Source organism: Amaranthus tricolor, chromosome 1 (genome assembly GCF_026212465.1).
Source record: "Amaranthus tricolor cultivar Red isolate AtriRed21 chromosome 1, ASM2621246v1, whole genome shotgun sequence".
Taxonomy (NCBI): domain Eukaryota; kingdom Viridiplantae; phylum Streptophyta; class Magnoliopsida; order Caryophyllales; family Amaranthaceae; genus Amaranthus; species Amaranthus tricolor.
Window position 1 is genome coordinate 13795544 of NC_080047.1, and position 13352 is coordinate 13808895.

The 13352-nt window shown below is 33.2% G+C and overlaps 1 protein-coding gene and 1 non-coding gene across 2 annotated transcripts; both read left to right on the forward strand.

Moving 5' to 3' along the window:
- The first annotated feature begins 3271 nt into the window (after positions 1–3271).
- Positions 3272–3387, forward strand: LOC130801377 (U5 spliceosomal RNA). The gene has a single exon (XR_009039579.1). It is a non-coding gene; the product is annotated as a U5 spliceosomal RNA (small nuclear RNA).
- Positions 3388–4907: 1520 nt separating this feature from the next.
- On the forward strand, positions 4908–12340 carry LOC130815233 (transcription factor GTE4-like). The gene is made up of 5 exons (XM_057681629.1): positions 4908–6978; positions 7073–7118; positions 7227–7343; positions 7499–7572; positions 11882–12340. The coding sequence occupies exons 1-4, from the start codon at positions 5458–5460 to the stop codon at positions 7525–7527; spliced, it is 1713 nt and encodes a 570-aa protein (XP_057537612.1). The 5' UTR covers positions 4908–5457; the 3' UTR covers positions 7528–7572; positions 11882–12340.
- Positions 12341–13352: the final 1012 nt, after the last annotated feature.

The following is a 13352-nucleotide window of genomic DNA, read 5'->3' on the forward strand; positions in this document are numbered from 1 at the left end:
AGGATAATATCATCGCAGGTGTTCAAAACATTATACACGTCAGAGACAATAGTCAAATGCAAAATAAATAATCATTAGATTATGTCACAACCAATCTAGCAACAAAGGCTCTAGTTAAAGATAATAATTTCTTCTTTTTTTAATCAATTTGAGTACTATTACTCATCCACAACCACCCAACACTCGATTGAGTCATTGCCTGACTTATGAGGATCACTTTAGTAATCTATTTGGTAGAATACACATGGGAGAGCTAATCCCACCGCAACTACCAGCCAAGACGTTGTCCGATAACTCAACGGGATCGTCAAGGTAAAGAGTATGCATACCCCTATGATGACTCTTATTAGGATCCCTCTAATGGATACCAAATTACCCTAATGAATACCAATTTCCAAATCTCCTTATTAGGAGTATCCTTTCCACAATCCTATTGGGTACTCCAAACAATATTCTCCTTAATTAAAAGGAGTTCTCATTCCTAGTAATTTAATTATTCGGGCGTCTAAGTCCTTATGTGATCTTACAACATAACCCAACAACACCAATCATGCATTTACAAATGAGATTCATAATAACTATGCATAACCAAGTCTCAGTGTGTATGTACCAAATTAGATAAGCACACAAACCCAAACTCGTAAATCAAGAAAACACCGTAGTGACCTCTCATGAATTGAGATCCTAATAACAATAAACACCCAACGAAAAACAAGTATTAGAGCGTATTCAAGACAACACCAATTAACCACACATATAATTCACTTAAATTCCATTTAGGCACATATCATCTTGATAGTATAAAACAATTAATTAATTAATTAAAGTTTTTTTAAAAAAAACACATGCAACCCGTAACACGGGTCAGATTCTATTGTTTTTGATGTCTGAACAGAATAACTGACTTCAACGTTGAATCCGGAAGGTAACAATTACCTTGGGTATCAACTTCATGATTTTAAAAGTCGTTTACTATTTTAATTATTTTAAGAATCTACGCGATTTTTAACTCAATCGAACACTGAAACGTTCTAAAAATATCATAACGAACCCTCATAACAAGAAGAAAACTTTCTACTTAAAATTAGTTTATGAAATGTCATGTTTCTCATTTGATAATTATTTAAATTATATTCTTATTAACTAAGAATCGTTACAACGAAACAAATCTCGCAAGTCAGCAACCTCTTTAATTTAAATCATAAGTAATCAAATAAAATAATAATATTTAAGACTTAAAATAATATCAAATAAAATAGAATTTTCATTGTATACACTTATCTATTCATTTGTATATCTATTTTAATTTTAGATCTCGTCTTGATAATTAGGATTTACAAACAAAAAGGATTTTCTTATGCATATTTCATACAATTCTTTAAACACATATAAATACAACATAAACTTTAAAAAGATTAATGCTATTATATTTATATTATATGTTTTTATCAACAAGAACCCAATCTCATGAACCTAATTGATTTTCTTTAAAAAAAAAACAACAAATGTAAATCGAATATTCAATCATATATATATATATATATATATATATATATATATATATATATATATATATATATAACAAAATATGAATTTAAAAAAACCATCTTCACGTTTTTTTTATATAAAGACACATATTTTAAAAAAAATAAAACAATAACTATATTAATTAAATCATATTTTCATGAAATTCAAATAAAAACCATAAATCAAACATTTTAATAAATAAACTCATAAGAATTCTACTTTCTCATAAATTTAAAATATAAAAGAACTTAGAAATTTAAAAAGTATATAAAACAAGACTTATAAAATTCCCGAATATAGAATAATTCAAAATTCGAATTTTCCAAATCCTTAATTATAAATAGCTTGTAAAGGTGAATTGTAAGTTTAGTGACTTCAAGACGGATTTTTCTTGTGATAAGTATGTCATCAACATACATAGATACAATGAAAGATGAAATTTTCTTGTGTTTTGAGAAATAGAGAATAATTGTTCATAGACAGAGTATATCCTATGAATTTAAGCTCCTCCAGTAAGGAATTTAAGCCTCTTTGTAATGACATGCCTTATTTTATTTCATCTTCGCTTCTGTTTAAACTCGAATTTTATGTCCTTCAACTTTGTTCAGATTCAGATTCTCATAACTCAAAGTAGAGCTGTTCAAAACAAACCCGACCCGAAAATCCGACCCGGAATCGAAAATTATCCGACCCGAAATAATGTAAGTTTTTTAGGTTTACCGAACCGCAATTACCCGAACCGATACTTCACTCGAACCGTTTGATAACCGAAAAGGGCAAAATCGAACTCGAACTGCAACCGAATTTTATAACCGACATATAAACCTTAACCAATGTTACCCGAACTGAACAGTGATCGACCCGAGTCAAATCCGACCCGAATTATGCACGTAACCGAATGTAACCTGACTAAAACCGATTAAGATCGAACTGTTTTTAACCCAAACTGATACAAACCCGATCGATTATTAATCGAACTGTTTTTAACCCGAACTGATACAAACCCGAACCGATTGTAAATCGAACTGTTATAAATCCGAATCAAATTTTCACCTAATTTTAGCAAATTAAGTCCAATTTCAGTTTTCTAATAATACGGAAAAAGGAAGAACACAAGTTCTATACAGAAGAGATTGCATACAGAATATATATATATATATATATATATATATATATATATATATATATATATATATATATATATATATATATATAATATATATATATATATATATATATATATATATATATATATATATATATATATATATATATATATATATATAAACTAATTGAAATAAATTGGTTTGCCTAATATTAGGGCTGGCAAAAGCTGACCCGACCTGCTAACCTGATCTGAAACCGACTCGAAATTAGTGGGTTTGGGTTTAGATTTTTGACCCAATTAATTAAATGGGTCAACCCGACCTGATCTGTTTATTAAATGGGTTAGGTTCAGGTTGAATATTTAAACCCGAAAAAAACCTGTTTAACCCATTTATTAAATTTAAGACGGATCAACATTTGCCAAATACTTCGTAAAACTAAGATAATACCAATTACCATGTATTGAGGGATTTGCCAGCTGAAGATGACTTTCAATAAGAAAAGAAGTTGTCAGTGGGATTTGTCAGCTGAAGATGACTTTCAATAACAAAGGAAGTTGTCTCACATCGGCTATGAAAGATACTAATAAAAGAAAAATCCTTTAAATCACTTCCACAGATCTCATACCAACTTACGCAGTCACGCCGTGAGCACAAAGCGAACTATTCTTTTGCCTTTTACTAAAGAATACCGTGTGCTCGCTGCATTAAGTGGCATACGTTTATTTTTGGAGGAAGCCTTTAATTAAGGTTAAATGGGTCAAATGACCTGAAATATATGAATTTAATGACCTAAAAAAAAAAGTAGGTTAAATTGGTCATTAGCAGGTTGATCCGATCTGCTACAGATCAGGTCGGGGTTTCAATTTTTGACCCATTAATTAAATGGGTCAGGTTCAGGTTAAGGGTTTATTGACCCATTTTTATATGATCCGAACCTGAAAGTGACCCAACCCGACCTGTTTGACACCCCTATCTGCTATATCTGATAAAACAATCGGTAATTATTTTTTGTAAGTAAATGAGCATACATCAATTAAAAACCTGACTATTAACTTATTTCGATATTGACCCGATCAATAGTTATCCGTAACCGATAACTACTTGAAAAATAAAGCTCGAACCCGATCTGTACCCGAAAAAACCGAACCAATTAGTAATCGATGACAACCCGAGACTGATTGACACTCGACACGAACTTCAACCGACACCGAACTGATGCTAACCCGATAGCTTGAATAACCGATCTCTAACCGAACCGTGACTAACCGACTCGACCCGAGTGTGACCCGTTGTAACACACAGCCGAAAAATAATCGATTCGAAATGCAACCGAACCGAATAACACCCGTCCGAAACCGACCCGATCAACCGAATGAACACCTCTACCTCAAAGGAGTCAAATTATGACATTTATTTTTAAATATTAATCACTTTATTCTTTTTTATTTGTCTACTTTACTTTTTATATGAGTTTCAAAGTAAGTTTGAGCCTCAATATCTAAAAATATGCATCACAATTTTTTAAAATTGTATAATTCGAAACTATGTATAAAGATGAATCTACAAGATCTTACATGAATATATTTTATCTTGAACATAAGTATATCCCTTAAAAACCTGTTTAAATTTCTCTCTTAAAGTAAAAAACTAAATTGGACAAATAAAAAGGAACGTATAAAGTATTTTTTAACTATATGTAAATTCATAACGACTTTCAAATAAAAGGAGTATTTGCGAATTCTACTTCAAATAAAAATATTTATTGAGCCTTTGTAAATCACTTTTATACCTCATTATACATGGATTTGTACATTTGAGATTTCAGATGTTCAAATGGGTTTTGAATACGATATTTTAGATAAGGTAAATTGTGAGTCTTGTGTGTACTTATTACTTAAATATCTCATCAATCTGATTAATGTTCAAATAGTCATCGATTAGAACTTTATTTCTATGTATGCTAGATATTGTCGTCCTTTTTAACCATTAATTAAAATTGTTTTACTTAATTAATCTAACTTTGTTTTATAATCAATTTTGGTAATTATTGATGGATCAAATTTGATCAATTGCGACTCTCAATTAACAAGTCAGACTTGATAAAATCTTAAAATAAAAAAATAGCATAATATAAACACATTAATATGTTTTTATCAATTTTAAAACATACTATAAATTTGTGCAAAATAAACTATACTCTTAAATATTAGGATAAAAATGAAGTTGAAACACAATGTCAAATCAAGTTGGATGTCAGAGTTATTCTGAAATCAGATTTAAGTTGAATTACCAAACTTTTTTATTTGAATCGTATTTTTTTCCTCAGATAAAGTCCAATAAGAATGGATTGCAAATGTAATTGTTATCCCTTATCTACATGGGTGCAATCAGCAATGGAAGTATGAGTGATACACTCACTGATTCACTAGTCACTACTAGCTACCACGTGCTATTGACGTGCGTAAGCAGTGCATTCAAATTAGAGCGTGTGAGTTACGTGCCATGTATTCAACTCACAAGTCACACCTGACATCGCTGTACACTCTACCGTTCTTCTCAGTTGAACCGTTAGACGGCAAAAAGCAATATTAGTAAGAGATAACTTGGAGATCGAAAGGATTCGGTTGTTTCCCAGGTATGAATGCACAAGTTTTATCAATTTTTACGGAGAACCCTAGATTTATTTGTTCATTTTTCTTGCTGGAATAGGTTTTTCTGTTTAAATTTGTCAAAAATTATGTTTTAGGGTTTCGAATTTTCTGTACTATAAATTTTTGAAGTTGAAGATGGTTTGAAATTAAAGTTTAGGTTTTTCTGGGTAATGGCAACTGGGATTGCTGGGGATGATGGTTGCAGTATTGGTGGTACTTTAAAGGATAGGAAAAATTGGGCTGATAGCAAAGTTTACTCTAGGAAATCTGTCAAAGGGTTGAAAACTCTAGAAAATTCACATAATTTAGAGCTTGATTCTAGCAAGGAGCTTGGTTTTAATAGGTTTGAGGTTACTTCTGAGGATTCTTCATCCCGGAATCGTTTGAGTCAACAGTTGAGAAACGGTATGAGTTATTCTCAGGTGGGAAACCGGGTTTCGATCAGTTTGGTGTATAAGACAAAGAAGGAGAAACGTGAACTTAGGAAAAAGCTTGAGGATGAGCTAAATTTGGTTAGGAGCTTGGTTAAGAAGCTCGAACGTAGTGGTAACAGTTTAAGGTCTTTGGAAGAAGATGGTAATAATGATGTGGTGAAGTTAAAAAGAGTTCACTCTGAGGTTGGTTCTGTGGGGTGGAATGATGGTAGGCTAATTGATCAGTTGAGTATTACTGTGCCTGAACTTGGTCAAGGTGCTAGTGAAAATATGGACAAAGATAAGAGGACCCCTAAAGCTAATCAGTTCTATCAGAGTTCGGATTTTATTCTTGGTAAGGAAAAAATCCCACCTACAGAACCAAACAAGAAGTCAAAGGTTATGGGGAAGAAGAATGGGGTCTCGGGATCTGGAATTGGGATGAGCAACTCATCGAGTAAGGTTTTTAAGAGCTGTATTTTATTGCTTGATAAGTTAATGAAACACAAGCATGGATGGGTGTTTAACACCCCTGTTGATGTGAAAGCCCTTGGATTACATGATTATTTTACAATTATTAAACACCCAATGGATTTGGGTACTGTTAAGACTAGGTTAAATACCAATTGGTACAAATCTCCTAAGGAATTTGCTGAGGATGTAAGACTCACTTTCCACAATGCAATGACATATAATCCCAAGGGGCATGATGTCCATATAATGGCAGATATACTCTCTAAAATTTTTGAGGAGAAGTGGAGCAGTATAGAGGCGGAATATACGCACGAGATGAAAGCTTCGGCAGACTATGAAGCTAGTCTTTTGACTCCAACATCAAGAAAGGCTCCACCTGCTCCAACATTGCTGCCTGCTCGTGTTGATATGACTAAGACACTGGATGGATCAGAATCTATGGTTACTCCTGCTGTGAAACCAAAAAATCCAAATTCTGCACCAATAGGCAGGCCCACTGTTCCTAAGAAGCCAAAGGCAAAAGACCCTAATAAGAGAGACATGACATATGCGGAGAAGCAGAAGCTTAGCAATGACCTGCAGAATTTACCCTCGGAGAAGCTTGATAATGTTGTCCACATAATTCGGAAAAGGAATCCATCACTCTGTCAAAACGACGATGAGATAGAGGTGGACATTGATAGTGTTGACACTGAGACTCTTTGGGAGCTGGATAGATTTGTGATGAACTTTAAGAAGAGTTTAAGCAAGATGAAGAGAGCTGAGCTAGCCCAGGTTAGAGAGGATACTGAGCCAAATGCGGAGGCGAGTAATAAACCCACATCCCTTTTTACTGTTTGATTTAAGGTTATCCAGCTAAATGATGTCTCTTATTAATCAATATGATGTCTGCATGCAGGATGAGGCACCATTAATCCTGGAACAACCAAAGGAAAACATAGATGGTACCATATTTCTTATAATTTTTTTGTTTAATACCAACTTTTATCCTGTGTGTTCTTTTACTTTCTAAACATCTGTTTTTTTTTATCTTTTGTTTACTACATATGCAGCTGAAGAGAAAAATGACCCTTTATTGCCTCCAACTCAAAGTGAAAAGAAAGCTGGCAAGCCGAGCCTTTCAAATAGTTCAAAAAGCTCTGGCAGTGATTCTGGATCTTCATCTAGTGGTACTGTTAAACTCTTAGTAAAATCTGTTTTTGTTCTGCTCCCTTATGTTCCTTTTTGCAAAGGTGCTCCTACCATTTTTTTGGAGCTTATTGGTTCAAGTTTGTGTTAAATTCTTTATTGTTTATTTATTGAATATGATCTTAAATTGCTGCAGAATCCGACAGTGATAATTCATCCATCTAAGTGTCATAAACAACAAATATCATGGGATATGAGCTTCGATTTGGGGTAAGAATGTGATTAGATTATGTCAACTTTTTTGCTTGATGTTTATTTTAAATGGATCTATTTATAACTTCCATCTATGATATTATTGTCTATACATAAAACTATATTAGGCTGTTACTGAACATTAAAATGTAACGTATGCTTGCAAGTTAAAGTGGATAATTAGCTACATCCCTACATCCTATATTATTTTGATGTTTGGGAAAGGTAAGAATAGCAAACCATTACTAATTATGGGTTGTCCACATTTTGTAGTTTCACACAATCACTGTAGTTTTCTTTTTTGCTTTTTATGGCTCCTGCATACTATTATTATTAATATTAGACATTAGTTGATACTTGACTAGTATATGAAATAAAAGCATTGACAATTGATGTTGGATAGAAACAATGTGGTATGTTTTTGGAAGTTTGGCATCAAATTCTTTTCTAGGGAGATGGGAATTTACTTGAAATTTTGGAACAACTTTATTCATTTTCTAGTTATGATTGATATCATAATCTCTTGCTCAAGTTGGAGTTGGGGAGCAAGGCTTGATTTAGTGGCATTGGGTCGAAAAGTAGGTCTTATTTTTATAATTATTTTATTATTAAAATCCCTAATTCTATAGCCTATGATCCTATTACATTTTCTGTGGGTCCCTCAAAAACCGCCTTGCAACATCTGGGGTTAAGATTGCATAATTATGTGTATTTTAACTCATAGTTACACAAAACCTGAAACTTCCTACCAAATCTCATTTGGGAAATGTCGGAATCTTTTTTTCCGAAACTACATTCTCCAAATGATTTTTTTTAAGCCCAATAACATATAATAATTATTAATTTTAAAGCCCTTATTTTTTTTCCCTTCTTTTCTTTTTAGTCTTTTCCTTTTCTTGCCTTTTTTTACTCATTATTTTTGTTAAAAATAAATTTGTACCTATGTTCCCCACATCCCCAAACTCTAAAATTAACGTTTTGTTTTCGCTTCCATTTCTTGTATTAGATCGAATTTCATTCTAGGTAACATTATTTTGACCACTACATGCACACATTTGCAAGATTTTTTGTTTTTTTTGCTTTTGAATGAATTCATAATGGAAGATCACCTTTGAGTGATCTTTTGTTAATCGGTGGATAATGTTCTATTGTTGATTTAGTTAGCAATATAGATAATGAGGTATGTTTATATGCTTTTGAGTTCCATTTTTAGATTCTTTGATGCTTGGACTTGTCTCTTTGTCTTGTAGTGCAAACATTGACACAACTTAAACTGGAATACAGGTCTGAATGGTAAACTACGAGAGTATGTATTTATTGCTACGCAAATAGAATGAAACCAAATAAAGTTCATTATAATTAGTCCCTCAACGTGCCTTTCCAGGGCTCACCGATGACGGTATGAGGACTTTAAATGCATTTATGACTGATTTGGACCATGTGTTAAGAGTCTTCATTAAAAACATTAAATGAGATATTGAATGCTCCAGTTCATGAATTGAAGCAAGGAACATTAGGACTTTTGTTGCATAATATAGGTAGTGATAGTTTGCATTATGGATGCCACTTGCTGCTGTGATTGGCTGGCTACTAAAGGCTTCTCATTGGAAAGTCGTACGTGGAGTTTCTTTCTTAATATACAATCTGGTAAAGAGGACGTCCATGAGAGAAAGTGGGGGAGTGGAGAAAATTGATATATGCCTAGGCAGAATGCGTCTCCTTTCCTAGGTATTTCCATTTTTTTTGGTAATTGATGAGGTTGTAATTCAAAAAGAGAGAATTAACTAACGAACAAGCACGATAAAAACTTACGGATTTTTCAATCGCAAAAATTTCGATAGATATAAAAGTTTCTGTCGTTAGATTGTTCATGTCCCTATATCCATATCTCTCGAACTCCTTACTTATAGGTCCACTTTATTGTTTAGTTATTAGTATTCCATACAGGTCTCTTGGATCTATAAATTAATCTGACAAGTTTGAGTTCAACATCATAGTTCTCGTTAATCAACCACAACAAAATTTGATTACCCCAAACCTAGGCTGCAACCAAAGAGGTGGTTATAATTGACCCTTGATAGCAACATTATTTGCAAATTTACTTGAATTATAAGTGCACATGATTTAACGAGTCATTTTATTATAGTCTATCATAATCCAAAACTAAGAAACTATAAATCTTTGATTTCGGCTGGTTAATAGGTCTGCCATTTTTGTAAAGGTATTAAAAGTAATATCATCAAGCAAATCTAGGAATGAGTTATTTGGACATGTGACTGCTTTACTAATGGCCTCTTTTCTGTATTGTAACGTGGATGAGTAATGCTGCTGGAAGTTTGTTGAACCTGAAATAACATATTGGGATGGACTTCCAGTTTTGAATTACTGATTTCTGAAGTTTCTGGGAATGGTTATATAGAAATGGTGTATATAGTTAACTGCCAGTGGAATGTGAAAAATTTGTCATGTAGTGTTGCATGTTATGTACCCTTTTTTGGAGCAAGTATGCTGTGTGGTTCCATATCTAGTGTGTATCAATTATGAAGCATTCGAGTTGTAGAAGACCTTCTTTTGGCAAGTTATAGGATGTCGTTTGCTTGGCAGGGATTGAAAAAAGTTGTTATGAGATGTCTAGTTAATTTAAGGGGTGTTGCATGTAATCGTACTGCTCTGGGACTTGGCCATCTGACTTTTTTGTATTAGTTGCGTCTACTATATATTTCCTACTACAAAAGAGCCTCGTAGGTTATCAAACTGCTTGCCTTTAATGAGAATATGAGATTGCTGCTTAATAGAAAGACTGATACTTTAGAAAAGTTGGACCGATGTTGGGACTTATCATAGTGTCAGAAGGGCTTTTAACGAGTGCAATAATGCGGTTTCGGTGGAGGTCTTGTAATTACTTTCACGGCCAATGTAATTGTTTCTGCCTATGTATTTATATCGTGTTAAGCTAAAAAAAATGTTTATTTACTATATGGTCGCGATACGGTGATGTTGGTGATATTTTGGCACTATGGATGTGTGTAAGATTTTTGTGGTACCAAGTAATGTTGCTAGTTAATCATTTTTATTACTAGACTAGACTAGATTGTGGGAAAGACTTCAAAGTTTGTTTTAGGGATGCTAGACTAACTGTATCTGCTTGCATTGCTATTTTGCTACTCATGACTGTTGAGAATTCAGTTTTTTCTTTTCTTTGTATTTGTGCATGGCTACATGTTAGGGCTTTGCTACATCTTTTACAAAGGAACTCTGGGTCCGTGGGTCGATATATCAATTTAACAATGCTGTATCGTATGACATTTGAACTGTATATTGATGTTCCTAGACTATCTATCTGAAAAAATTCACCCATTTCTTATGCTTTCCTAGTGATTTTCACCACTTTTTCTTGACTTTTGTATCCTTTCCTTTCCGTTTATGGCAATATTTCTATGTATGAGCGATGTACACTAGGAATATTCCGTTTTGATATTATTTTAATGTTTTGTCTTATCATATCATGTGGGGGGTTTCTTGACTGCGCGCATTCCTCTTTATTTCCTCCTTGACTGTACTGGGTAAGGTATGTCCGCCTCTTTTAGGAAAAAGAAAAACCCTCTACCCGGGCCTTGCCTTGTGTGGGATACTGGGATGGTCATTTACCTTTTACCTTTTATCATATCATGTCACCTAGTGAAGCACAAGGGGTTTCTTATATTAATTTTCCCTATATAAAACTTGCTTTAGATTCTTGTATGTTCTTCACTTTTAGAACTAGTGTGAACAGGTCTTTTGTTGGACCAAACTTTCAAAACATTATGTTCTGTATGGTCGTTAACCGTGTACATTTGCCTGTTCGGTTCCAGGGTGGTGACTTATGATACTATTAATTCTTAGAGGGTGTTGCACATTTGCTCTTTGGCTGTATACAATTAGTTTTTAACTTGTTTGCCATTGATTGTGTTTGGTTGGTGAAATTAACTACTCCCCCGTTTCACAATGTTGGTTGTGTCGGGTATCTTGCACAATAATTTATAGAAGTAATTATGGAATGTTTTCCTTCATGTTTTATACTATAATTGGAATTAGAAATTAGAGATAAACTTTGGAATGAGGGTTATTTAAATTCGATATTGTTAATTGGGTAAGTAATAGATAGGAGTTGCAATCTTCTATTAAATTAGTAGACCAATGAAATTGTTTTATTCGTTTCTCAACCCATTAGATAAAGATTTCAAATGTAACGTACAAAAAGAAACACCCAATTTGGAATATGAAACGGAGGAAGTTTATTTTTGTTTAATCTACGAATGTTCTGATACATACTTTGTAAATGTTGCAGTTTATGGGTTTTGCTTTAGATGCGAATCGTGTTATGGTGGTGGTTGTACTTGTTGTACAGTTATTCGGACTATTCTTGACCTATCTCAGTATCATGCTGGACTCGTATGAAGTGTCGAAGTCTGATGCAAAAGGTGTACGACTCGGCCTGCGTAGGATATATTTGTTGCAAGAATGTTAATGGTTAGTTATGTGATTAGTGTTAGCCTTTGTTATAGTGTATATTGCTAACTGGTATGACCTGTTTCTAGTTTCAGACAAGTTAGATGTGAAGTGTTTGTTAGCTGATGTAATTTGTTGTATTGTAGTTAAATGAAACATGTAATGTCCATGGTAATGGTATGATTGTAGAACTATGTTTAGGCGTGTTCATGACCGGGTACCCGGGTAGTCGGGCAATTATTTGAATGGCCTATGTCCCGACTTGAATTATCTGGATTCCTGTTAGACCTGTTTAAAATCCTGCACAACATGATGACTATTGACTAATGCATAGGACTACCAGATAGGATGAAATGTGATAGAAATGTTCCACCATTTTTAGAGCCCTGTCTAGCGTCCGGAAGCTCAACACCCGCTAGTGAGAGAGATAGATAGTCCGGCTCTAGAAAAGAATTTTTGGGGTATTTTTTTTCAGCAAATTGAGATTCATTTTCCATTTTCAAATGTTGAATTAACCGGATATTATATTTGGCAAATTTAAAATTTGGAAAGGAATTGAGCTAGAGTCATACAATTTCAATCACAATATAAAATGTGCTAAGCATTGAAATTTGTAAGTTGTGAATAGATGTCATTATAATTCACGAATACCAAATAGAATTTTCTATGGAATTATTGTTTTGGTTGTGCTCAATTTTGCTTTTTACCACATCAATAGGCTGAACTCGGTAGTTTAATTTTAAGGCTAGTTTTTTTTATTGGATATTTTACAAGTAATCCAAATACACTTTTTTTATTCAATAAAAAATTCAAACTCCACCTTTTACACCTAAAACCTCAACTCTTTGTTGCAAAACCTTCATTGATGAAGCTTCTTCAATACTCGAATGCAAAACCCCTCCCATTCTCCTCAATCACAATCTCCTTCTTTTTACTGCCATTTTTACTACTGCGTGTTAAAGCTGGTCAAGGGACCACTACGCTTACGGTTGAGTGTTTAATTTTTTTTAAAGTAAAATGCATTTCGTGGGTTTCAAACCCTAGTCACTCATGTAGAAGACAATACACTAACCTACTCATTTAAGGTATATTTACTTATACTATTTGATTTGTGTGTCATATCAATATATTATTATTCATCCCGTAACATTATTTATGTGTTAACAAGGAGAAATAAACATCGCTTCTTTTTTTTAAAAAAAAAAAAAAAAAGAAAGCAAAACATCATTCTTATCGTCTTCATCAAAATTGCCTATATGACACTTTCTTTTAAAAGATGTTCCATCCAAAATACCATGATGTCATAGTCA